General features: G+C 42.1%; 2 protein-coding genes across 2 annotated transcripts in view; one reads left to right on the top strand and one right to left on the bottom strand.

The window, feature by feature from the left end:
* The window catches only part of MAP3K15 (mitogen-activated protein kinase kinase kinase 15), a 133019-nt gene extending 126866 nt beyond the window's left edge, over window positions 1-6153 (top strand). The window contains exons 24-29 of the mRNA XM_058535537.1: window positions 160-265; window positions 1204-1429; window positions 3950-4062; window positions 4971-5080; window positions 5160-5236; window positions 5879-6153. Coding sequence (XP_058391520.1) covers window positions 160-265; window positions 1204-1429; window positions 3950-4062; window positions 4971-5080; window positions 5160-5236; window positions 5879-5966 — 720 coding nt within the window. The 3' untranslated portion in view covers window positions 5967-6153. The remainder of the gene's footprint in view (window positions 1-159; window positions 266-1203; window positions 1430-3949; window positions 4063-4970; window positions 5081-5159; window positions 5237-5878) is intronic.
* Window positions 6154-6928: 775 nt separating this feature from the next.
* PDHA1 (pyruvate dehydrogenase E1 subunit alpha 1) lies at window positions 6929-20995 on the bottom strand. Its single transcript, XM_058535536.1, has 11 exons — window positions 20851-20995; window positions 15754-15813; window positions 15020-15193; window positions 14104-14230; window positions 13311-13402; window positions 12444-12536; window positions 11460-11615; window positions 11211-11282; window positions 9051-9118; window positions 7728-7836; window positions 6929-7277 (listed from the first exon to the last, which is right to left on the bottom strand). The coding sequence occupies exons 1-11, from the start codon at window positions 20905-20907 to the stop codon at window positions 7113-7115; spliced, it is 1173 nt and encodes a 390-aa protein (XP_058391519.1). The 5' UTR covers window positions 20908-20995; the 3' UTR covers window positions 6929-7112.
* Between the last annotated feature and the right edge of the window lie 1805 nt (window positions 20996-22800).

The raw sequence follows: 22800 nt of genomic DNA, 5'->3' as shown, positions 1-22800 counted from the left end.
GGAGGATGTGCAGCTATGACATACAACTATCTACTGGGGCTTTGGGGAGAAAAAGGGGAAAAAAAGGAGGAGCATGGGCAATAGATGTTAGCTCAGGGCTGATCCCCCCCCCCAAAAAAAGTACAATGGACCAGAAATCTGTATTTTTGTGATTTGTAGGTAAATAAAATTTTGAGGAACCATCTAATTAAGCCCCACTGGATGTTTGCGATGGATAACATCATCCGTCGAGCGGTGCAGGCCGCAGTCACCATTCTCATGCCAGGTAAGTGCCTTCTTTTTGGTTAAGGTCGTGGAAAAGATCAGAAACATGCTCTGCACTCAGTTGTTACTTTCTCTTTTCCATCTTGGCTATAAACTTCCCTGCAATTAAGTAACGCTGTCACAGACCCCTTCCCAGGCTAAAATCCTGTGATTCTAAGAACTTCTCCTCGAGCTGTATTTACGTGCCCCCGTGGGCATAACCGAGGAGCCTGCATGTAGACTTAAAGTCGTGATCTGAACAGGGAAGTTTGAGCCTGAGGGCCAGGATCCTACAGTGCGTGCTCTTGTGCACTCAGGAACGTCTACCGGTGGGTTGATGATTTAATGATTAGGTCTCCTCTCAAAATCATCACGTGGTAGCTGTAGAAATCTTTGGTTTTTGCAAACTCTATTTTTGAAATGTTAGAGCAGCTTAATACCCAAGTTGATTCTTCTTCTGTGGTGACTTCTTCCTATGAAGGGAGGCTTTGCAACGCTTCCGTTGACATTGCCACTTCCTCTCTTGACTTTGCTCCCTCCCTGTCATCTGCCTGCTCCCCTGAATGCACTTTGAGCCCAGAACCCAGGCTCAGCTTCTGGGAGAGGCTTGTTAAACCCCAGGACTTCATTACTCCCTCCTCCAAGCAGGCAACTTGCAGTAGTAAAAGATCACAGGCCTGGGTGGAAGCCTAGTTGTACCTTTTTAAATCTGGCCTTGGCTAACTAACTTAACATGTTTAAGCCCCCGTTTCCTCATCTGTAAACTGGAGGTGGTCATCTTTTCACTGCAGAGAGCTGAGTGCAATAGTCTCCTCTCCATTTATGAAGTCAGCAGTCCCCTGACAGAGCGTTTCATTGGCCGGGCCAGCCTCCAAACAGCCTCGTTGGCTGGCACAGGACATAAGCTACACCAAGCCCTGGCCTTGTTGAACCATGATCCTTTCTTCTATGATTTCGCAGAGCTCCGAGCCCACTTTGAGCCTGCCTCAGAGACCGAAGGGGTGGATAAAGACACGGATGAGGTGGAAGAGGACTATGCCCCAGCAGAGCCGCCCGGAAGCGAAGTGCAGGTAGCATATGGAGGGAGCAGACCCGCTTCAGTGGTTGTCCAGGAGGCCCAGCCCCAGCAGCTCCACCAGCAGCATCTGAGCCTGCAGCTAGGGAAACTGAGGCAGGAGACCAACAGGTGAGCAGAGGTGGGACAACGACCTGGACCAGCAAGGCAATCGGTTTAGTTGCTGAGTGCCTCACTCAGGTCTCGGAAAAGCATCTTCACCACCAAGGAACTGGGCAAGGGGTTACAGTCAGCTTCAACCGGGGGACTAGAAGAATGCTTCCCTCTCTTTAATATTAGGAATCAGAGAGGTATAGTGCCTTGCCAGAGGCCACACAGAAACCAGCCAGGCTAAAGGCAGCAGCATCTCGGAGTTCTTTCTCTGCGTCTCTTCGCCAAGATGGGGCCCCTGGCATGGCGTGTGGGTCCAGCAGGCTGAGCAGTGGACGTCTGCAGCCCGCCCCTACAGAACTAGCTGAGCTGGGGGTTGGTTAGCACTTCGTCGTTGGGTGTGTATCCCATAACCCTGACCCCCAGGAAGTTTGCCCTCTCCCCTTTGAATCTCTTCCTTGCATTTGTGGACTGCCTTCCCAGCCAGGAGACCCTGACACTGCCATGAGGGTCCCCTAAGAGCACTGGTCTGTTTTGTTCACTTCCTGGCACACGGTAGGTGCTCAAAACATATTTGGTAAATGAATAAAATGATTCCCATTTGCTCTGGGGAATCACGTTATCAATAGTCTTACAAAAAATATAACTCACAGCTATAGTAAACTAGTTGGTACTGGTTCCAAATGATGCCTTGTTGCCATATGATCATTGGTAATGCAGATTAATATTTAACAAGGGGAGATAAGGTGCCAGGTGGACATATTTTGGATGAAAAGTTGTATACACCCCTAGGGATCTCTGAAGTTTAGTCTTAGGCAGATCTAATCATTTCTTTTTAGAAAGACCTGGAGTCTTAATTAACTAGTAATGGTGGCAAAAATCTTGAAGTTTTTAAAATATGACAAATGTGAAAGTTGATAGTAATACTTAGCATTTCTTTAAAATGTGTTTCTGGTAAGGTTTATAATCACCAAATTCATAAAATGTTATATATGAGTTCAAAGGTTATTCCTCTCCACTGTTGATAGTCATTCTGTTATCTTCCACTCTCACTAAAACTAGTAATTAAATGGCAGCCAGCACCCAGCTGCAAATGGCTGACAAACATGCGGTTGCCACATGCGCGCCTGTCCTTGTGGTATGGAGATGCCTTAGCTGTTGCTGGGCAGAGCCAAAGGAGGATGGCACCTACTGCCCAGAGTGATGTTGACTGGGGTAACTGGTCTGTCCTGCTGAGTGCCAGTCCCAAGAGCCCTTTCCGACAAACTCAGTTGGAGCTGGTTCGAGTGGGTCCCCTGATCTGGGTGAGCACACATGAGTGCTGTAGTTGAAGTGGCTAGAATCATTTCCCTCGCTGGCGTGAGAGGACTTGTTGCGTCCAGGATAAAGGCAGGCAGAGGTGGTGGGGGAAGGATTTGCATGTTGAGCACCAGTGTTTCTTTGCTGTCCCCCTTGAGGGCAGAAGTGTCCACCTCTCCCCATCCCATCTTGCCACCAAATTACCCAGGAGTGCCCGTGTTCTCATACTTGCTGCCCTGTTCTGCGATATCTGTGTACATATTGTTGCAGGGTGACTTCTGAGGGCAACTTCAATAATCAACTTCAGTAATGTAAATAAAGCTTAGTTCCATATTCCCTAGTTCACCAGCATGGATCATAGAAATTAATTAAAAGAACAAGCAGTTAGAAACAAAGGAATCCCACATACTAGGTACATGAGCAAAGAGAAAAGCTAGAAAAGGCTCCAGTCTGCCAGTCCCTTCCCCTCCTGCAGGCGTGCTCCATGAGCTGGTACCCGGAGCAGGGGGGACTCCGATGTTTGAGGCTTGGCTGTGCTAAGCCCTGTCTTGTCCGAGGGAGGACTGTAGACAAGATTGGGAGTCAGGAGACTGCCCTGATGGGAAGAGCCCAGCCTGTGTGACTCTAAGAAAATTACTTAACTTCTGTGTACCTTGGTTATCTCAGCTATAAAAGTAGGCTTAAAAAAATGGTGCTTCCTTCCTCAAAGTGCTGTAAGGGTTAAAGGACTCAATTCCTGTGAGGCATTTAGCAGTCCTGGCTTCCGTAAATGTTGGCAGTCATATTCCTCCCACCTTCAGAGCAGTGCACCTCTCTCTGTTCTATCTGGAGCAGGGCTTCTGTCTCCTCGGCTTAGTCCCATGAGGAGGAAAGAGCCTGACCACTATTTTCAGCAATTTGATCTGACTTAGGGAGACAGGTTGAAAGGATCAGATCATCCGTCTGGCTGAGTTACTGATCATGATCAGGTTACCTTTTTGGTTCACGATACGTTTTGAGACAAAATATACCCACGCCCTGAGTAATGGTCTTTGTTTTCAAGGGGTGGAAGCACTAGGAACTGCACTAGCCCATGTGCAGGCTAGAACTTGATCACCAAACTTTGGAGAAACACTTTTGCTTCCCTCACTAGACTGTCCATAGGGATTGTGCTATTTTTTTCAATTTCTAATTTTCAACAGATGTTTGAGTTGAATGCTGTTAGGCTCTCTCTAGATAATGGCTTTTTTTTTTTTCAACCAGACTTTTGGAACACCTAGTTCAAAAAGAGAGAGAATACCAGAACCTTCTACGGCAAACACTAGAACAGAAAACTCAAGAATTGTATCACCTTCAGTTACAATTCAAATCTAATGGTGAGTCATTTTCCACTTGCTCTGACTTGTATATGTGTGTGTGAGAGATCATTTAAAATCTGGCTAATATTCTGTCAGCCTTGACACAGTTGAGGTTATTCTCTATTAAACTAGTAAGTACTCCAGTATCTGGACTACTAATCAATAATAGAAAGGAACTACTGGTACACTCAACAACACAGATGAATCGCAAATGCATTATGCTAAGTCAAAGAGTCAGAAGGTTACATGCTATGATTCCATAAATACAGAATACTTATACAATGTTCTGTTAAAGGCAAAACTATAAAGAAAAAACAGATCAGAATGGGGAGGGGGTTGATTATAACAAGCCACAAGAACTTTTTGGGGTGATGGCAATTTCTGTATCTTGACTGTAGTGGTGGTTACATGACATTGCTTGTCGAAGTTCCTAGTGCTGCGTACCTAAAAAGGGTGGTTTAACTGCATCAATTACACCTCAGTAAACCTGCCTTATTGCTTTTGTGCCACTTACAGACGGGCTACAGCTACCTCTTGGAATGTAGAATGGATAAGCTCTGACGAAAAATCTCAATACTAAAACCTATTTCCTCATTTGATTTCCAATGCAGTTAGGGATGTGACTCCTAAGAAAAGGCATTTTAAAGACAGGGGCATAAGCATTTACAGTGAAAGACAGATAACATATCAAATTCCAAACTGACTAAAGATGTCATAGGTAAGGATTATTTTAATCTCTGGAAAATGAATCCAAGAACTATGGATTGTTGTGCAACGTGTATTAGAGCAGCTGAGACAGATTTAATTCATTTCCTTTTCACATCACATTTACATTCTGGAATAGTTTATTTCATCAACTTGTTATTTTTGAAGAGTTTTACTGTTACACATTAATATACAACAAAACAAATTTCTAATCATTACAGATATTACAGAGACCCCTGCATCCCCTCCTGGGTCTCCTGGGCAGAGAACAGATAAAGAGCTTGTAGACTGGTTGCAACTGCAAGGAGCGGATGCGAATACAATTGAAAAGGTAAATTTATAACCAAAAAACCATTCCTATGCTATTATTCCTATGCTATTGGCTCTTATATATTTGATCTTTGTTTCAGATTGTTGAAGAGGGTTATACACTTTCTGATATTCTTAATGACATCACTAAGGAGGATCTAAGATACCTCAGACTACGGTAAGAATAGCCTCAGAACACTGTAATAGGAAATGACTTTTTTCATGTGATTATGCTTTTAAATAACGCAGTAGAAAACAAAGTGCTGGTAACTTTACCCCCTTCATTGAAGTTAATTCCCTTTCCTATGGCTAAGTCAGAAAATAAACTACCCAAAGTCACTCCAAACTCAAGTTTTCCCAGGTTGAAGTTGGGAAAAAGCTGAGAGGTGGCAGAAGCTGAAGGGCCTGGTAGGAAAAAGTCAGAAAGCAGTAGGAAGGTGAAACAGAAGAGCTCTCCCCCTTCAGTCTTCTGCCATCCGTGCCTGGCTGGGAGTGGAGTGAGGAAAGGCACGAGATGCCAGCATGCTACACCCCAACTGCAGCCTGCATTCTCCTTCCTATGTCATCCACCAGCACTCCTGTACACACCTCAAAGGCCATGCCCCACTCCTACTGGGACACAAGTGTCACCTTCATATGTGGAGAGAACATTTTTATTTTCATTAAGTTTTTAAGTTAGGGACTGCATTTTTAAGACTAGACAGCCAATCTAGAATTATACACTATAGCTTTTGCTGTAAGGGCTCCTAAAGAAGTATTTTGTGGTGTTGCTCTGAACTTATCCTTTCTTATGACTCTAAAGAAGACTCTTGTCTTGTAGTGGTGGTCTCCTCTGCAGGCTCTGGACTGCAGTCTCCCAGTACAGAAGACAGGCTCAGGGGTCCCCGGCAACCCCAGATGACGCTTAATCAGTCAGCTGAGCCAGGGGACAGAGGGAGCCAAGAACCGACACCTTAACATACACACGAATTCCGCTGAGTTTACACAAGGAAAACACCATTGTTCAATGACCAACTGAAGAACTTGGTGAAGTTTTAAAGACCATCCTTAGTGAGATGGGGTTTTTTTTATTTACCCTGTTATTTATCAACGTGTTTTAAAGGTGAGTAAAACTTAACTTTTTGTATGTATTGTGAGAACAGTACTTGTGAACCTTAGTTTTGGCATCCCAGAGTATTATGGAATTCTTAAAAATGAATTTTAATTTAATGAAAAAAATCAGTCTACCCTATAGCACTTGCTGGAAAGGTGAAACAATGGGTGCTGAAAAATAACAAAAAGGCTGGGAATCACTGTTTTGGATTATGCATTACTATTAACTAGTATTGCACTTAAATTTGAAAGAAGAATATGCCTTATATTTAATAATGTGTGATATGAATGTAAATAGAAAACTCTTAAGAAAATAGCTTCATATTTATATTGAATATATAAATGGAGAAAACTAAGTTATTTGGCCTTTGAAATGATTATGAAGTAGTCTTATTTAAAAATGGAATTGTCCTTGGTTAAAATAAATTTTATTACGGAGAAACAACAGTCAGTGTGAATAGGCTCCAGCACCAATGTGCACATTGATGGGTGTGTGTGTGTGCAGTAGGGTACGCTGTGTTAACTGTTGGGTAATGCAAGTATGTCACTGTGAGGGACAGGGGTGTGATCCCCTCCTCACACACAACAAAAAGGTGGCAGAGTTAGTTAGGCATACGAGGAATTGTTTTTCCTCTTAATGACTAAAGAATATTTGTTAAAATAGTATACAACTAAATCAAATAGAACTATTTTAAGGAAATAATTTGGGGTAAGGCTAAACAAACTCTGTAGTTCCTTTTTTGGGCTTATATAAATCTAAAATACCTTTATAAAATACTTAAATGTGCAATAACCTCTTTTAATGCAACACTGTATAAACTGTGCATGCAATTACTATCTTCATCTACACACTAGTCTTAATGAAAGTTTACATGAACAAAGTTGAGAACACAGAGAGTTCCTTATAGTTGCTGCCGAACAGCCCACTGAAGGTGTAACCATCCATTATGTGCAGTCTCCTATTAACTGATGGACTTAAACTTGATCCACTGATTTGCACCCCGAACTTCAAAAGGCGGATCACTGCTGTAGATGTGATAGCCTAGTTCTTCCAAAGGTGGTTCAGGATCAGCTGTGGCAAACTGGGCGGCATCCTCAATTTCTTTCCTCACTTCAACATCAATTTCCTAAAAATCAGATTACAATTCAAGAGATTTTTCAACAAACAGCAGCTTAGGCACCAACTAGTTCTACTTCGAACCTGTTGCTAGGATAACTGTAAGTCTCCTACTAGTACCAGAAGTACTAATAGTTGCTATTTTCAAAGATTTTATTTTTTAAATAAATGACAGGGATCTACACAGAAATATTCTGGAGTACAGACTTCAACAGATAAATGCTGATGAGGGAACATTTATCAATTAAAAATCCAAAGTATATTTTTAGGAAAAAAGAATTGTGCTATTGGAGGATTTAAAGGCTTTGCCAATATGACTGATTAATGTCCTGTGACAATACGTACTCCTCCATTTACTTAGTTCATCCAGGAGTGGCAGCTTTTTGTGTGGAGAAAAACTGCTCAGAAAAGAGAGCCAACCCTTAAAGCCAGACTTTTAAACCACTGAGAGTGACTGTACCTTTAATTCTTCAACACTAGCAAGATTGCTGTTCACCATTCTATCCTTGAGAAGCATGATAGGGTCACTCTTACTTCTTACTTCCTGAATTTCTTCTCGTGTACGATAACTACAGGGAGGAAAACGTAGTTATAAGACCAGTTCGAGTATAGCAAAAACAGTTCTGTGAAATAAATACAATATGGGGCCAGGCTGTTACAATGAAGTGAAATACAGATGTCGTTTCTGAAACGACAGAGCACAAAGAACTCATTCTGTAAGAGCTGCTTCTATCTTTTATAGAAAACTCTACCCTGGCAATTCACCTGGCTTCTCCAGCATTCTGACAAGAGGGGTCAAGTTTTTATTTGCTTCTTTGATCTAGATGTGAGGGTATGAGTGGAGCCTCTTTATGTGCCAACTGTCCTACCCTTTTGAGCTCCTACATTTTACATGTGTGGGGACAACTATAACTTTGAGGCATCAGAATGCCAAGCAGGAAATGTGCCTTTCCTTTCTCCCTTAAGACCCTAGAGAAGCATGGCTGGCAAAAACTTGGACAGCAGGTTTTCCGATTCTTGATTCTTTAACACGTCCTTCTCCTACATCATTTGAAGTAATGCTAAAAGTAAGAGTTCCACCATTTTTTGAAAACAGAATTCACTAAGTATATTTTTCCATACAAGTTGCTCTTTATAACATTTTCCCTTAGAATTCCATTCTACACACAAAGGCTTATTATAGTTTACTTTGACTGAATCTACTTCTTTTAATTGTGTCACACTCTGGGATTGCAGCATTACATGCCAGAGTTACTAAGTGACAAGTAAAACTCTTATCTTCCTAGGGTAACCTAATTTTGTTTTGACTGATTTATTTCAACATATTGAAGACCTCAAGTGCCAGTTAGCCACACTCCATGCCAGCCAGAACATTTTCAAATGCTAATCCTCTTCAGGTGGAGTATGCCATGAATGCATTTGGGGTAATGCCTATAAAAGCTAAATGCCCCCAAATATACTACTCTACACCACAGGACCCGTTTTATGCATCAATTTCTCTCTGCAATTGTTTTTTTATTGCTGCTCAGGCTAACACATACATACTACATGTACATACCATATATTGTATGGATTTTCTATATTGGAACTAATTTACTGGGAGGCACTGCTTTCAGGCTAGACTCAAATAACTGCTTTAACTGCTTGACTAATGCAATGCATGAAGCCAACTGGTGTCTGGCTTCAAAAGCAAATGTTGAAATGCTTTGCTTTTTTCATATGAGTAACACCATTCAAAGCCCACCTGCTTTGGACACCACACTCAGATTTCCCATGACCATACCTGACTCCGGGATCACTCATGCTGTGTCCATGGTAACGGTAAGTCTGCAGCTCCATCAGTATGGGCCCCTAAAACAGAAACCAAGGTTAGGTGAGACAACCAACAATCCCCAGCCTCAAATGCAGACCTATATTCTCATCAGACCTATAAATCAGCTGAGTTGTCTAAAATTTCTTATTGGTTGACTATTAAGTTATCTGTTTTCATTTCTAATACCTGTTTATTACATGTCTCATCCTTCTCTTCTCATTTCTAACAGGAACTTAATAAAAGCAACCTGCCGCAGCTTGTTTTGAATCAAAAAGGCATTTAGCACGTTACAGAGCCAATTGATGTTAAATAAAGAATTGTTCATTTCATCAGCATTGTGTTTGATATGTGATGCTATAAGAAAGAGCTCAGATTTAATGAAGAAAAAGCTATTAGAAAACAGATATGGCAGCAGGAGAGGGGACAGTTTTTATCTTCAGGGTCAATAGGCTAGTCTTTTTCCCCAGTCACAGGTGAAATGATCTACAAGCATTCTGATCCTTTTAAAACACTAGAGAAAAATATAAACTCTAAAAATAAGATTAAAAGCAAACCTGTATGTGTGCTAGAAAGTACAGAAGGATGGAAGAACTAAAGATAGGGTGGGTAGGTGAATTTCCACCTCACACCCATTTCATGCAGTGTTTCGTGGGGGCTGGCAACCAATCTCGCTTCACACAGATCTGGCTAGTGTTGTAACAAAGTTGGCAGGCACTGTGGAGCTCTGATACTTAAACCTGTAACTCCGCTGGGAATCTGGCCAGCCTGGCTGTGCACAAGTAGCTCATGCTACACTAGCCCCCTTCCAGAAGATGACGTTGAACACGGAGGGGGTGGACCTAGGATCCCTGGGTAGTTTGGTATGGGACTCTGAGTCCAAGTGATTGGGTTTCAATCCTGGCTGTAATATACAGTATCTATGTACCCTTAACTGTTCTGTGCCTGTTTCCTCATCTACAAAACAGGTAAAACGGTAATAACCTAACTCAGTTGTGCAGACTAAATAAGATAATACATAAAAAGTGCTTAGTGTGTCAACTGACATATGTCAATCCCTCAACTATCAGCCATTCTTTCTGTCATCCGGTAGACATACGGAGTAGACATATGGAGTGGGTTGGGCTAAGGAGGTGGTGATAAAAGGGTTTCCAGACCCTCCCTTAATTCTAAGATCACGCTTTGGTCAGGCTGGGAAAGTTAACACATTATAAACCACTGACCCTGTTTCCACATAGGGTTGGAACCCACAAATTCTTTTAGGAACTGAGAGAGATGGGGACCACAGCCACCACTCAGGGCCTGACCTCTAGTCTTGGAAGTCCTGACAGACTGCTGAGCCCACTGCCACCAACCTGCCATCTTAGTCATGCTCTATTTTACTCTTCGTTTTCTATTGTTTAATTGCTCAACATTTCCCTCTCTGCTTCACCCCTTCTCCCATTTTCATTTCTGCTAGCCAAATCTTATTTGGATTATTTCCCAAACACACAGGGGAAGTCACTGAAAGGTAAACTCAGGGGCATGCTTTCTAGGCTGTGGAACACTGATTTAGGGAGAACATCTATTCACGAGCTCTGATGGCACGTAAGCCTCTCTTTAGGCCAATCTCACTGTTCCTTTCCCTCCACTGCTAAAACTGAAAGGTCACGATTCTTAGGACTAAAACAGCAAGACTAAGATTACATACTTTAATGATAATACTTCATTTACAGAAGACATACTAAATGCCTATTATATAAGCAAAGTTCTGTGCTGAGCATTATCCCCAATCTGTTCACTCAAGGGGCTTATGATTAATGGGGGCTGGGGAGTGGTTGGAGGCACAGAATTACCCAAACCAAAAGGCAAAATAGATTGACACGATGAAGAAGCAAAATGGTGAAGAAACACTGGAAGAAAAAATTTACCCCCAATGGGGGAAAGGTGGAATGTTTCCCAGGAGGTGAGCTACCAAGACCACACTAGTTATGAAGGGACCCCGAATCACCTGACTGGACTCAGCTTCTATCTCCTCAATTAGCAGCTACCCCTGAATAGATAGAATAGACACGTGGGAGGCATTCTTTTAACTTTAAGACAGATAGATGTCATTAGAAATCTCTAGCCCAGAGGTCTAAGAAAAAGTCTTACCTTTCCAGATCTACAATAGGCGGCTGCAAACCTTGTGGCCTCCCGGACACACAGGACATCCATTCCATCTACCTGTTAATACACAGGATAGGGGCAGGGCATAAATCAAACTGCCTCAAACCATTTTAATTTTACATGATCTGTTCATGCTAAGAAAACAGAACTCTCCAAATTGTCTGAGATTATCAAGGGCACAGAGAAGCATCGAGCCAGAGGGTTTAGCCCTAGCTCCACAACAGGTGTCCTTACCCTCAGTCCAGGAATGAAGTCACCTCTCTTGTAGTAATCAGTGCTGGCTGCTGCTCTCTCAACAGATGTTCCCATTCCATAGCGGTTATTTTCACAGATGAAAATACAAGGTAATTTCCACAAAGCTGCCATATTGTAAGCTTCGAATATCTGACCCTGGAAGTATGTATACAAAGTTCAAGTAGTTCCATTTTGCTGTTTTTCTCTAGACTTCATTATCCCTAACAGCTGCTGCTCTACCTGGCAGAGAAAGCTTTCATAAAGGATGAAAAGCCTCATCTTCTACAACCAAGCTTTTGCGGCAAAGGAGTGTGTGTGCTGGGAGTGGTGGGAAGAAGCAGCAAGCATCATCTCTTTTGCAACTAAGGGAAGTGACAAACCAAATACCACCACTGGTTTCTCTGGGGCCAAGGCAGTAGTATAGAATACACTGGAAAAAGATCAACATGTAAAAATGTGTGGCTACTTAGTTTTACACTTTATTATAAATTCTTTGAGACCCACGGGATAACCAGAGTCAACCACTGTCTAAGAATCAGCATCCAGAGCAGGGCCTCAGAGTGTCATCCACAGACTGGTGATTACCCGGACCATGACAGGAGAAGTGCAGCAAGAGTCAGGGCTCAGAAACTATGAGAAGAATTTGACAATGCCATGGCATCCAAGAGAATGAGTCTGTACATTACAGTACTGGTGTAAGAATTGGTTTGCAATGGGTTAAAATGTAAAAAGGTTCTTTGCCACAGACAGTTGGTGAAGTACAGAGGTAGAGCAAAGGAGAGATCCCTCACAGGAGCGTGCCCCTATCAAGCACTTGTGAAACGTGCCAAGAAGTAAATCTCTAATCTGGCCATAAAACCAAATTTTAGCTTGCCATATGAATGGCTATTTCAACTAATAAGCAATACAGTACTTCTCTACAAACTGATGTATGAATACTCAAAAGTCTAATCGTTACTAGAAAGTTAAGAGAGACACACTCACCTGATTAGCAGCACCATCGCCATATAAAGTCAAACAGACCTCATCTTTTCCATTATACTTACAGGCCAGAGCAATCCCAGCTCCCAAGGGCACCTAATATTAAGGACAACAAGAAAGCAACCACAGAAATGCATGAGGGGAGAAATTAATGCTCTGATTTTAACTCCTGGCCAGAATTTGAGATGGAAATTACACTGGCACTACAAACCCTTCCTGCCCCAACCCTCTCTGCTTACTCCAACCCCCAATATTGTAAACAAACTGGTCAAGTAACATGAATAATTATTATAATTTATTTCAACCATTAAGCAATAAAATTTCTGCAGATTCACCTACTAATCCTAAAGAGCCAAAAAATGAAACCTAGGTTTTTTTAAAAAACATATAATAGAATCTTAATATTATAGAAAATAACCAATCTAGATATGATTTTATGCTGTTACTTCTTCATTCACTAATGAGAATAAGGAGGACGATGTAACCACAGAAGTTGGCTTTAGATTCTAAGTAGGCCCCTGAGATCCTGATCACCTGCCTCTGTCTACAGGAGGGAGAAGTAGGGCAAAGTGTATGTGACAAAGCAATTAATGTACTTCAATATAAATTAAAAGGTGAAGGTATAGTGCCACTGCTAAAGGCTCTTGCTTACTTATAAAACATACATACCTAAAAGGAAAAATTTTAAATCATCGTCCAAATCTATTAAATAATCAAATGGGTTCTTTATGAAGCAATAGGTCTTTCAAAGCACACCAAGCCCCAGAAGTACTAAAATACTTCAGAGGGAAGTTTCTGGGGTATGAAATATTATAAAGACATGGACCAAGGCCAAATCGAGGAAAGCATGCAATCCTCATCCTCGATTACCTGAGCTCCGACAATGCCATTGCCCCCGTAGAAGTTCTTGGCATACATATGCATTGATCCTCCTTTTCCTTTAGCACAGCCTCCTCTTCGTCCTAGAAATGGCAGCACACACACATACACATCAAAACCAAATATACAAAACAAACAAAACCACATCCCAAGTTTTTTCTTAGAGGCTCAACCATTGGAACTCAGAAGCCAATTCAGTTGTGTAAGCACCCGTCCCTCTTTGCAAACACATATTCCTCTTTGTCTCCTGGTCCTTTTATAATGAAGGTCAGACCAGTCCTATGTCCTTGACTTTTCCAACCTTTCCAGCTCTCTAATCACTGAGTTTCCTTCAGATGTTAGTGTGGTATTCTAGACTTTTTTTTGCCAGTTACAAACATCTTCAGATTTCTCCCACACTGGTACACTAAACAGTTCAAGAGTCACGGGGGACAAAGACAAAGGGAATATTAAGAAGATGCCTAGAATTTAAATTGCATACACTGATATGCTTCTACTCAATTTACTTTCTATGACTGCTCGATTTCTGCTGGCATGCTTGAGTGATGATAAACACTATTCTGATTTTATAGAGCTAACCTTTTCAAACTTGTATGTGGGACCAGATGACTTCAAAAATGGTCAGTTTACTGAAAAGCACAACAGAGGCACCTAACCATCAAAAGGGTGTTTTTTTTTTTTAACTCAAAGAGGTTTTAATATTAACTCATAATGGTGAGCATCTTAATAGGAGAGTTGAAAATTTAATTCACTAATTTCCCCTTTTTGTAAATCAATAGCAAACCTGTAAGCTCTGCGAGAATTTCTCGAACAGACAGCCCGCGAGTAAAGGTAAAGCCGTGAGCCCGATAGGCTGTGATAAGATGGTCTGTGGGATTGATGCCAGCCTCCAGGCCCACACAGCAAGCTTCCTGCATTAAAGCAAGAAGCAATGATGAGTCAGTACAACACATATTTCTAGATAAAAGGCTTCCTAGACTATTATGAAACATTTGGCCTAGTAGTACTTTTAATAACCACAGAAAGCAGCTCTACTTTCCATCAGAGTGGAGAGTAAGGCCCAAGCCAGAAGCCATACACTGGCAATCCACAGATATGCTCTTTCCTTTAGCCTGTACAATGACATGAAAAAAGAAAATCCTGAATCAGATGTCAACATTAAAATATTGGGGGAATTTCACAGGAAAATGGAGACTCCTGTCTTCTCTTCAAGAACGAACAATAGGACAGCATTAGCCTCGTATTTCCATATGGCATCAACCGGCTGGAATCAAGTCATGACATCCCCTGCAGGTGGACCTGTCCACTCTAGTTCACCACTAGTCCCTCTCACCATTCTCTATGTTTTGTACAGCTGGCCGCCTTCACTCATTTATTCTACTTGCCTGGTCTCTGCAGGCATTTGAATTTGTAACCCTCGGCCTAAACCCACAAAACAAAAAAACAAAACAAAAACCCTTTCCCCTAAAAGTATATCCAGTACATGTGATCACAATGCCATAAAGGCATAAGAAATCAGCCATGTGATGCATGAATAAATTCTTCAGCATAAGCTTCACAGCAGGTCTCAAGATTCTCATTTTTATTCTAAAATATCAGCCTGGAACCCTTCAGATGCATAAGGCAAGGTAAAGGCCAATAAATACAAACCATACTTAAATTACTGAGTAACACCATTTTATTACAAAACTACCATTCACCTGACCATCACACAAGTGACAGAAACCACGAATAATTTTCTGTTTATACAGCTGATCTGCCTTTAACTCCATTCGGCGAACAGTCTGCATCATCCTGTAGTATTTGAGCCCATCCTCCCTGCTGAGCACTGTCGTGACAGGAGGGCCCTCTTCCAGCCGGTGAAGATCACATTTCTGAAATGGATCAGACAGTTATCTTTCAGTTACCACAATGTAAACACTGCCAACCCATTCTAAGATCTAACTCCATTGCAGATAATATTTAACTCGAAAACCAGCAGAGGAGCACATCAGAAATGCTGCATATCACTTCTGACTCCTTAAATCACAAAGCTCACTGTGCAATGGGATGGGGTTTTGGAAGAAGGAAATCTTTCTAAGATGACTTTCACTGAAAACCCCTAAAAGTCAAATGAGTTATAGGGTGAAATACAAACTTTCAAAGAAGCAGTCTAAGAATCTTCTTATTCAAATGTTTTACCGAATCACATTCTAAACTTTGGAGTAAGTCTTTACCTTTTTAGCTTGCCCCCCAACCCCCGGAAATACCAGCAAGCTGCTGAGTAAGAAAAATAAATTCTAATTTTTGCTAAACTTCTCTGAATCTTTGATTCTAGAACATTTGGAAGAAAATGGTGAAAAAGCATGAATATCAACATGTTCTATTCCAAAGGTAAAAATGTATATCAAAGTGTACCTGTGGAAAAATTAATACAAAGTAAAACACCTCTTACCTTAATTTCAAATGTAGCATCATTTGCAAAATTACGGGATGCCACCAGCACTCTGCTTGCCTTGAAAGACCAAAATATACAAATATCAGTACTTTTTATTGTCAGTTATTTTTTAAGTCATTATTATTATTAATCATTTATCAGGCTGTGATCTAGGCTTATCTTCCATTCTGTTCACTGTGTTGAGATCTTGTCTTCCAAAATGAATCCATGCTTTGGCCAATGAAACACAATCTTACCCTCATCTGAAGGCAAATAGCAGAAAGAGAAAGGGGGCAAAACCCATCGACTTCTTTGTTTTCAAAGAAATTACAGTGAGAATATGATAAAGTTAATGGCCAAATTGAAGAGACTAGACAACCTGTGGCTTTCTTTATTTATGCTATTCTTAGTCATAACCAGATATATGGAGCAAGCTAAAGCTTTCAGAATTATTCTTCAAATAAAACTATGATTCAATTCCTATTTCAGGCAAACCACTTTTCTATGAAATAATTATATGAGAAAATTAAACTAGTCAAAGTATGAGATAAATACATTAGTGAGAAATGTACAAGACAAAAGAAAAGATACTTAGTACTCCCTGACTTAAAAACAATGAACTTGAGGGACGTTTTATAATTTGAACAGCCTATGGCTTAGGTAGGCTCCTCCTAAAGCCCCAGAAAGGAGAGATGTTCTCTACAAGTGTTCCCTTCTTGATGTTTGGGTGGCCGTCACTGCTTGTGGGGGTAAAAAGCTGAGGGAAATGTTTCCTTTTCATTCTTTCAATAGAACATACTTGCTCACAGCAAAAGTACTCTATGTGATGGCTAAGATCCAGGTTAGACCACATTTAACCAATTAGTAGTATTGTACTATTTTATCTACATTCTGCCACATTTTCACATACTGATATGAAAACCAACATGACTTCCTCTCATAGAGACTTAAAGTACATTCTTCAGATCCTACAAAAAGTACTTTTGATATGTTTATACAGTTTATTACTTTACCATCCAACTTGTAGCACTGGACTTGATCTTGGTGAGAAGGGTTAAGATTGATCTGCTAATACAAACCAATAGGCAGAAAGCTATTATCTACTTATCTCTTCCCCCAACAATATACCATTATCTGATAAAGCCAACAAGTAAAGATAATGGCGTTGCTGGAGGAAATAAGCTTAAATACTACAAATAAATGCTTCAGTTAAGTTAGAAGTAGAGAGAGTCCACTGATATATCTAAGAATGAGTGAAGAAAATTGGGAAGAAGAAAGGCTGAGAAGGGTGAGGTGACAAAAAAAAAGGTTATACTTGGCAATCATGAAACAGACGTTATTTTTGGCAGTTAAATTATTTTATGGGGCTAGAAATATTTCTTGTATTGCCAAATAAATTTCCAGATACAGCTACAGAAACTGCAGTTTTTGGAAAGACTTAAAACTAGAGACCAAACTGGCCAGGCAACAGTAACTGAGAGAAGGTAGGTCAATTTTTCTTTCTCCATCCTAAAGTCAAAACAATGAAGAATGACAGACAGTTCTATATAATAAAGAGCAGGAAGGTAAGGTCAAAGATTATGACTGCCAGAGAGCTACTTAGATACTTTCTCTCCATTTCATTATTATGAATCTCAAAAATATGAAGAATCACTGATGTAATGGGTGAAAGGACCCAAGTTAAAGAAACTAAAAGTCATATCAGAAGTGTGAGTATATCATAATTTTCAACTGTTGAGATTGTTGAAAGGATTACCATTCATTTTCTCTGGAGAGCCATAAAAAGTTCTGTGTTAAATGGGATTCCTCTTTGAGAGGTCATGGACAAACCCATGGAAATTTTGAAAAATAAAAACTTTAAGTTCCTAAATACATGGGAACCATTCAAATGAAAGATGAAAATATTTCAACAATTCTAGATTCTACCAGTGTAAATTAAAAATCTTATCTACTACTTAAAAAGCCAAAAGAATACTGGTAGTAAAGATCTCACAAAAGAAGGGGTCATAATGGAAATACAAACAATAAGACAAAGAATAAAATTTTTAAATGCAATTTAATCTTCTGTGAAATAAGAACTTTGAAAACTTGCAACCTCATTCAAAGATGAAATCACAGGTTCTTAAGTAACAAGTTACACTGGGCTCTCTGCTTTCATTTTTAGACAGAGACTCTCAACTTTCTGTAGGAGGTGCTAGCATCCAGTTTCTGAAAGTTTTGGTGGGTTGGCTGAAGGGTAGCAAGCTGAAGGAGGAAAGAGTGGGACAATGTCCCAAGGCTTCCACCTGGGCCAGCCCTGAGGAACCCGGCGCTCTCAAATCCTGAGACGTGAACACCATAATTAGAGCAACATTCCCACTTAGGTTCTCTAGGATATTAAATACTACACCTACTTTAATTCACATAATGAGTTTGTTAAAAGATAAATTCCTTAAGCCTGTTTGTATCACTTATGCTTAGAAACTGGTCATTTCTGTCTTGATGGGACTAACATCTGATATGCTGACTTAATTTTAAAGACACTTTTGCAAATCAAAGTTTCAAACCCAGAATCACTGGGAATCTGGCATGCTGTGGAACAAGAAACTTGTCCAGTCCATGACAGACAGTTTCAAGTGTTTTCTCCTTCGGCTAACAATGATCTTTTTCACATTAAGAAGTATAGGTTAATAAAAAAAAGTATAGGTCTATGATGATTCTAAAACAAACACTTTGAACACTGTAAGTAGCCTATGTTAACACAACTGAAACCTGACAGATGAATGAGCACATCAGACCCAAGAGCCTGAAGTACTAAGCACTCTGGGAACATCTCATCAATTACTATATAACCGTTTATGGAACACTAATTAGCTTATTTGCTCTGTCTCCAGGAGGGGGAGCTATTAAACAGGGTTTCAGCTCACAGACACACATAATCTAGGGTTAATAAATCTTCAGAATATTTTTCTCTCTACCTTAGTATAATTAATGCCACATATGCAGGGAATAGGAAAAGCATGCAAAATAGCCAAAAAGAGGAGTGGCTCGAAGGAGCATTAACTTGCACTGTCTCTCATCAAAAAATAAATAAATAAAAGAGAAGTAAATGTTATGCACAGGAATCCATTTCTACTGTAATAATCTTTTCTCTCGATAAGAATTTTTGACTGAATAAAGTTATATTCCACTCTTGTTTTATCCAGTTAACAGATCACTGTAACCCCAAACTCATTTCTATTTGATTTGGGCTATATTAGATGATTTTTGACGAAGCCAAAGTTTTATTGAGGTGAAGATAAGTGCAATTTGCATTTCATGCCAGCACATTGCTGGAAGACCAGAAAACACAACCAGAAGTATTTTGGACAGCTGAGGGATTGAGGCTCTAATTTTATAATAATTTTTTTATTTTTTTATTTATTTTTCCCCCAAAGCCCAAAGCCCCAGTAGATAGTTGTATGTCATGGCTGCACACCCTTCTACTTGCTGTATGTGGGACTCGGCCTCAGCATGGACGGAGAAGCGGTGCGTCGGCGCGCGCCCGGGATCCGAACCCTGGCCGCCAGCAGCGAAGCGCGCGCACTTAACCGCTAAGCCACAGGGCCGGCCCTGAGGCTCTAATTTTAAATAATAACTTTTCTCTGTTCATAGGAACACAGAGGTGACCGTAATTTGAAAACTCACCAAGTTTTCTTTTCCTGTAAACCACCACCAATTCTATCAGTTTTCCTTTTTAAATTTAGTCCTCTAAAATTAACATAATACAGAGCTAAGGCCCTGTATAATGTTGAAAATATGTTTCTCTTACTTACAGCCAACTAAAAACTCATGTTGTGGAGATTAAACAGCCTAGTGCCTGACACATATTAAGAGCTCAATAAATGTTGGCTATGTCATGTGTATATGCAGAAATAAATATCGCTGAAACGTGCTTGTCCTTCAGGTAGATCCAGTTACAATTTAAATGCTAATAAGTGATTAATCAAATCATGTTTTGTAGTTATTTCAGTCAATGGGATTCCTAGAGGAGTACACTTCCTACCTTCCCATGATCTCTGCCCATACTAACCAGAGTTTCAACAAAGTACTGGGTGAGTTACTAGAGCCAGAACTGCAAGTCAAAGCTTGGCTGCAGTTATAACAAGTAATACTACCTCTCAGGGCCTAGAGGTCAAAATGCTTGCAGCTTAGGCATTAAGCACATCTAAAAGCTGGAGCCATAAACAGCACTAACCTCTAACCCCACTCTCCAAGCACCACTGCTGTTTTCTTTAGCTACTTTTACCCTAAGTGTGTGTGTGTGTAAGGGGGAGGGCGGCTTCCTCTGGGTTCTGCTTGACTGCTCTTCAATGGACTGCCAAGAAAAGCTCCACGCTAAGGGAGAGGAAAGGGGAGTTAGGTTGTTTCTGGGGAGCCTGAGTCTGAACACTCCACAGAGCCGAGGGCAAGTGTTCAACAAATGTACAGCAAACGGGGCACTCAAATAACAACAATATTTAACACAGATGGCATCTACTATGTACCAGGCGCTATTTGGAAAGGTTTAAATACGTGTCACTCGTTTAAGCCTCACGACAACTCCACGGACTAAGTACTCTTATCTCCATCTTAGAGATTAGGAGACTGACCACAGGGATGTTAAAAAAAAAAAAAAACTCGCCCAAGGTCACAGGGCTACTAAATGGTGAGGCTGATGTCCGAACGGAGCCACCCAGTCTCCGAATTCCACGCTTTTAACATACTACACGGCCAAGAGAGATGAACTTATGAAGATCTACAATGAGTGGGCTGCGAAGGGGGTCAACCGGAGGCTCGAGGAAGCGCAAGGCACCCTTCCTCTCTGCAGTGACCGCAGGGGCACTTCTGGGGCACACCTGCTAAGCCGGCGCCGAGACCGCGCTGACCTCCACGCGGACCTCGTCAAGCTCCCCGTCCCCCCGCCGGCGCCAGAGGCCCGCGCGGCCGCTCGTCCCGGGGCCAAGAGCCGAGTGCACGGCGTGGAGGTAAAACAAAGGCCCGCGGCTCCCCGAGCGCCCCGCCGCGCCCTGGGCGGCGCCTCACCGCGCGTCCCGAGGCCCAACCGGTCCTTCGGCGCCGCCTCGGCCCCACCCCGGCCCGCTCACGCCGCCTCACCGGCTTCTGGGCGGCGCCCGACAACACACGGGAGACGGCGGCCAGCATCTTCCTCATGGACTGCGGCCACGAACGGAGGCGGCAGCAACTTCCAACGACCCAACAGACGCTCCCCAGGCGTCTCCGAGTCTCCTTCAGGCGCCCGAAGCGGACGCCACGCCTTAACGGTAGCGGGACACGACGGAGACGCAGAGACGTCATACGCCGCGCCGGGCCGAGGGCCAACCAGGACGGCTCCCAGGGCGTGCCCCGCCCACCTGAGGGGCCCGCGGCCGCCCATTGGGTGTCGACGCCAGAGAGGGCGGGGCTGAGGGCACCTTTCGTCATCATGCAGTAGGAGGGCGAGGAGCCGGGGACCTGAAGGCGCCTGCGTGGGAAAGTGGAGCCTGGCTCCCAGGGTCCCGCGGGAAAAAGGCCTTTTCCTTGAATTTTGCGCCACAGGTTAGCCGTGCACGATTGGAAATCGTGCAGGCCAATCCTACCGTGCTTCCAGTCCTGCCGGTGCTGCAACTTTGCACCCTTCGCTCAACACACAGGTCAGGGCCAAAAGACAGAACATCTGATTTCTATAAATGGTTCTGCTGCCAGATTGTCTTGAAGAGATCATGTAACAGTTGTAAAATGCCGCCCTCTCTGCTTGAGCTGGGATGCAAAAATCGATTCCCCAAGTAAATTCTGAGAGGTCAGTGGGAAACGCCTTTGGCTCTAGTTATTGGTTCACAAGCTCAACAGGAGTTAACAGCTGATGATAAAAGCACACACAAAGAAACGCAAAAGCAACTCGAGGCTCTATTCAGAGAAGTTCCCAGGTCAAAGGGCTAGTTGTGCGCTAGTGGGATTGCATCTGGGGTACTGGGTTCAGACTTGGGTTCCACATTTTAAGGGGGATAATGACAAAAATGGGTGGAATCCAGGGGACAGTAGTCAGAACGGTAAGGGGCTGAAATTGTGACTTGTGAAGAATGATCAAAGGAGTTAGGAAAAAACCAGACTAACTTTGGGTGGGCTAGGTTACGTTTTGTTAACCTTCGACCTCCACATTTCAGTCACTTCAAGAACTTGAAGTGACTCAAGTCACCTTGTTCATACCACAGGTCCCTCACGGCTTGGCTGGGGCTCTGCTCCATGTTATTTTCACTCTGGAGCCCAGACTGATGGAGCAGCCTCTATCAGGAACTTAGCTTGTCTTGTGGTAGACAGAAAAGAGATCATTTAAACTGGCTCTCAAAGCTTCTAGCCAGGAGTGACACACAAATTCCTCTCAATTTCCATAGACCAGAGCTAGTTACCCAACCATGTCTGAGTTCAACAGGGTGAAGTATAATCCTGTCAGGAGGGAGAAAATTGGATGAAAAGTAAAACCGTAGAGGATTAGATACATTTTCAGGCCTGTCCGTTTCCAGGAGAAAGAGCTGTTGTACGCGTGTGTGTGAATAAAATCATTTCAGTTCAGTATAACAATGAATTTTCTAACAATGAGAACTGTCCACTGAGATAATTCTCTGCCAGTGGCACCAAATGTATTCAAAGCAGAAGCTCAAAGCATGACCAGCTGTCAGAAGGCTAGAAAAAGGAGTTGAGCCCTGGCAGGAGCCTGGACTCAGAGACCTTGTTGATTTCTTCCACCTCTATGACCAGGTTACAGTGAGAAGAATGCTCCTTAAGGAGTGAGAGGGGCCATTAAAAGGCAGGGATGGAAGTGAGATTCATCTCACAGCATGACTTCAGCAGATGCTGCTGCTGATTGAACGTGAAGGGTGAAGACAAGGGAATGAAAAGGGTCGGAGGCCCTTTTGTCCAGGTCACGAGCAGAAGCTGATCTGGATGGTTTGGGACATGTTGACCTCGAAGTGGTGAGGGAACAGCTATCTGAAGATGTCCCCTAAGAAGTTGGAGTTGTAAGCCTGGAAATATGGCTAGAAATATGAATTTGGGAGTTATTTGCATAGG

Source organism: Diceros bicornis, chromosome X (genome assembly GCF_020826845.1).
Source record: "Diceros bicornis minor isolate mBicDic1 chromosome X, mDicBic1.mat.cur, whole genome shotgun sequence".
In the NCBI taxonomy this organism is placed as follows: domain Eukaryota; kingdom Metazoa; phylum Chordata; class Mammalia; order Perissodactyla; family Rhinocerotidae; genus Diceros; species Diceros bicornis.
Note: the sequence above shows the minus strand (reverse complement) of the source record. Positions and strands in the feature narration are given on the sequence as shown.

Bases quoted from the DNA above. Each gene is read 5' to 3' on its own strand.
- PDHA1 (XM_058535536.1), bottom strand. From the start codon at position 20,907: ATGAGGAAGATGCTGGCCGCCGTCTCCCGTGTGTTGTCGGGCGCCGCC. The intron at 15,814-20,850 runs GTGAGGCGGCGT...TGGTCTTTCAAG, and splicing joins CGGGCGCCGCCCAGAAGCCG to GCAAGCAGAGTGCTGGTGGC. The intron at 7,278-7,727 runs GTACAGTCACTC...TCTGATTTTTAG, and splicing joins CTAGTGTTGAAGAATTAAAG to GAAATTGATGTTGAAGTGAG.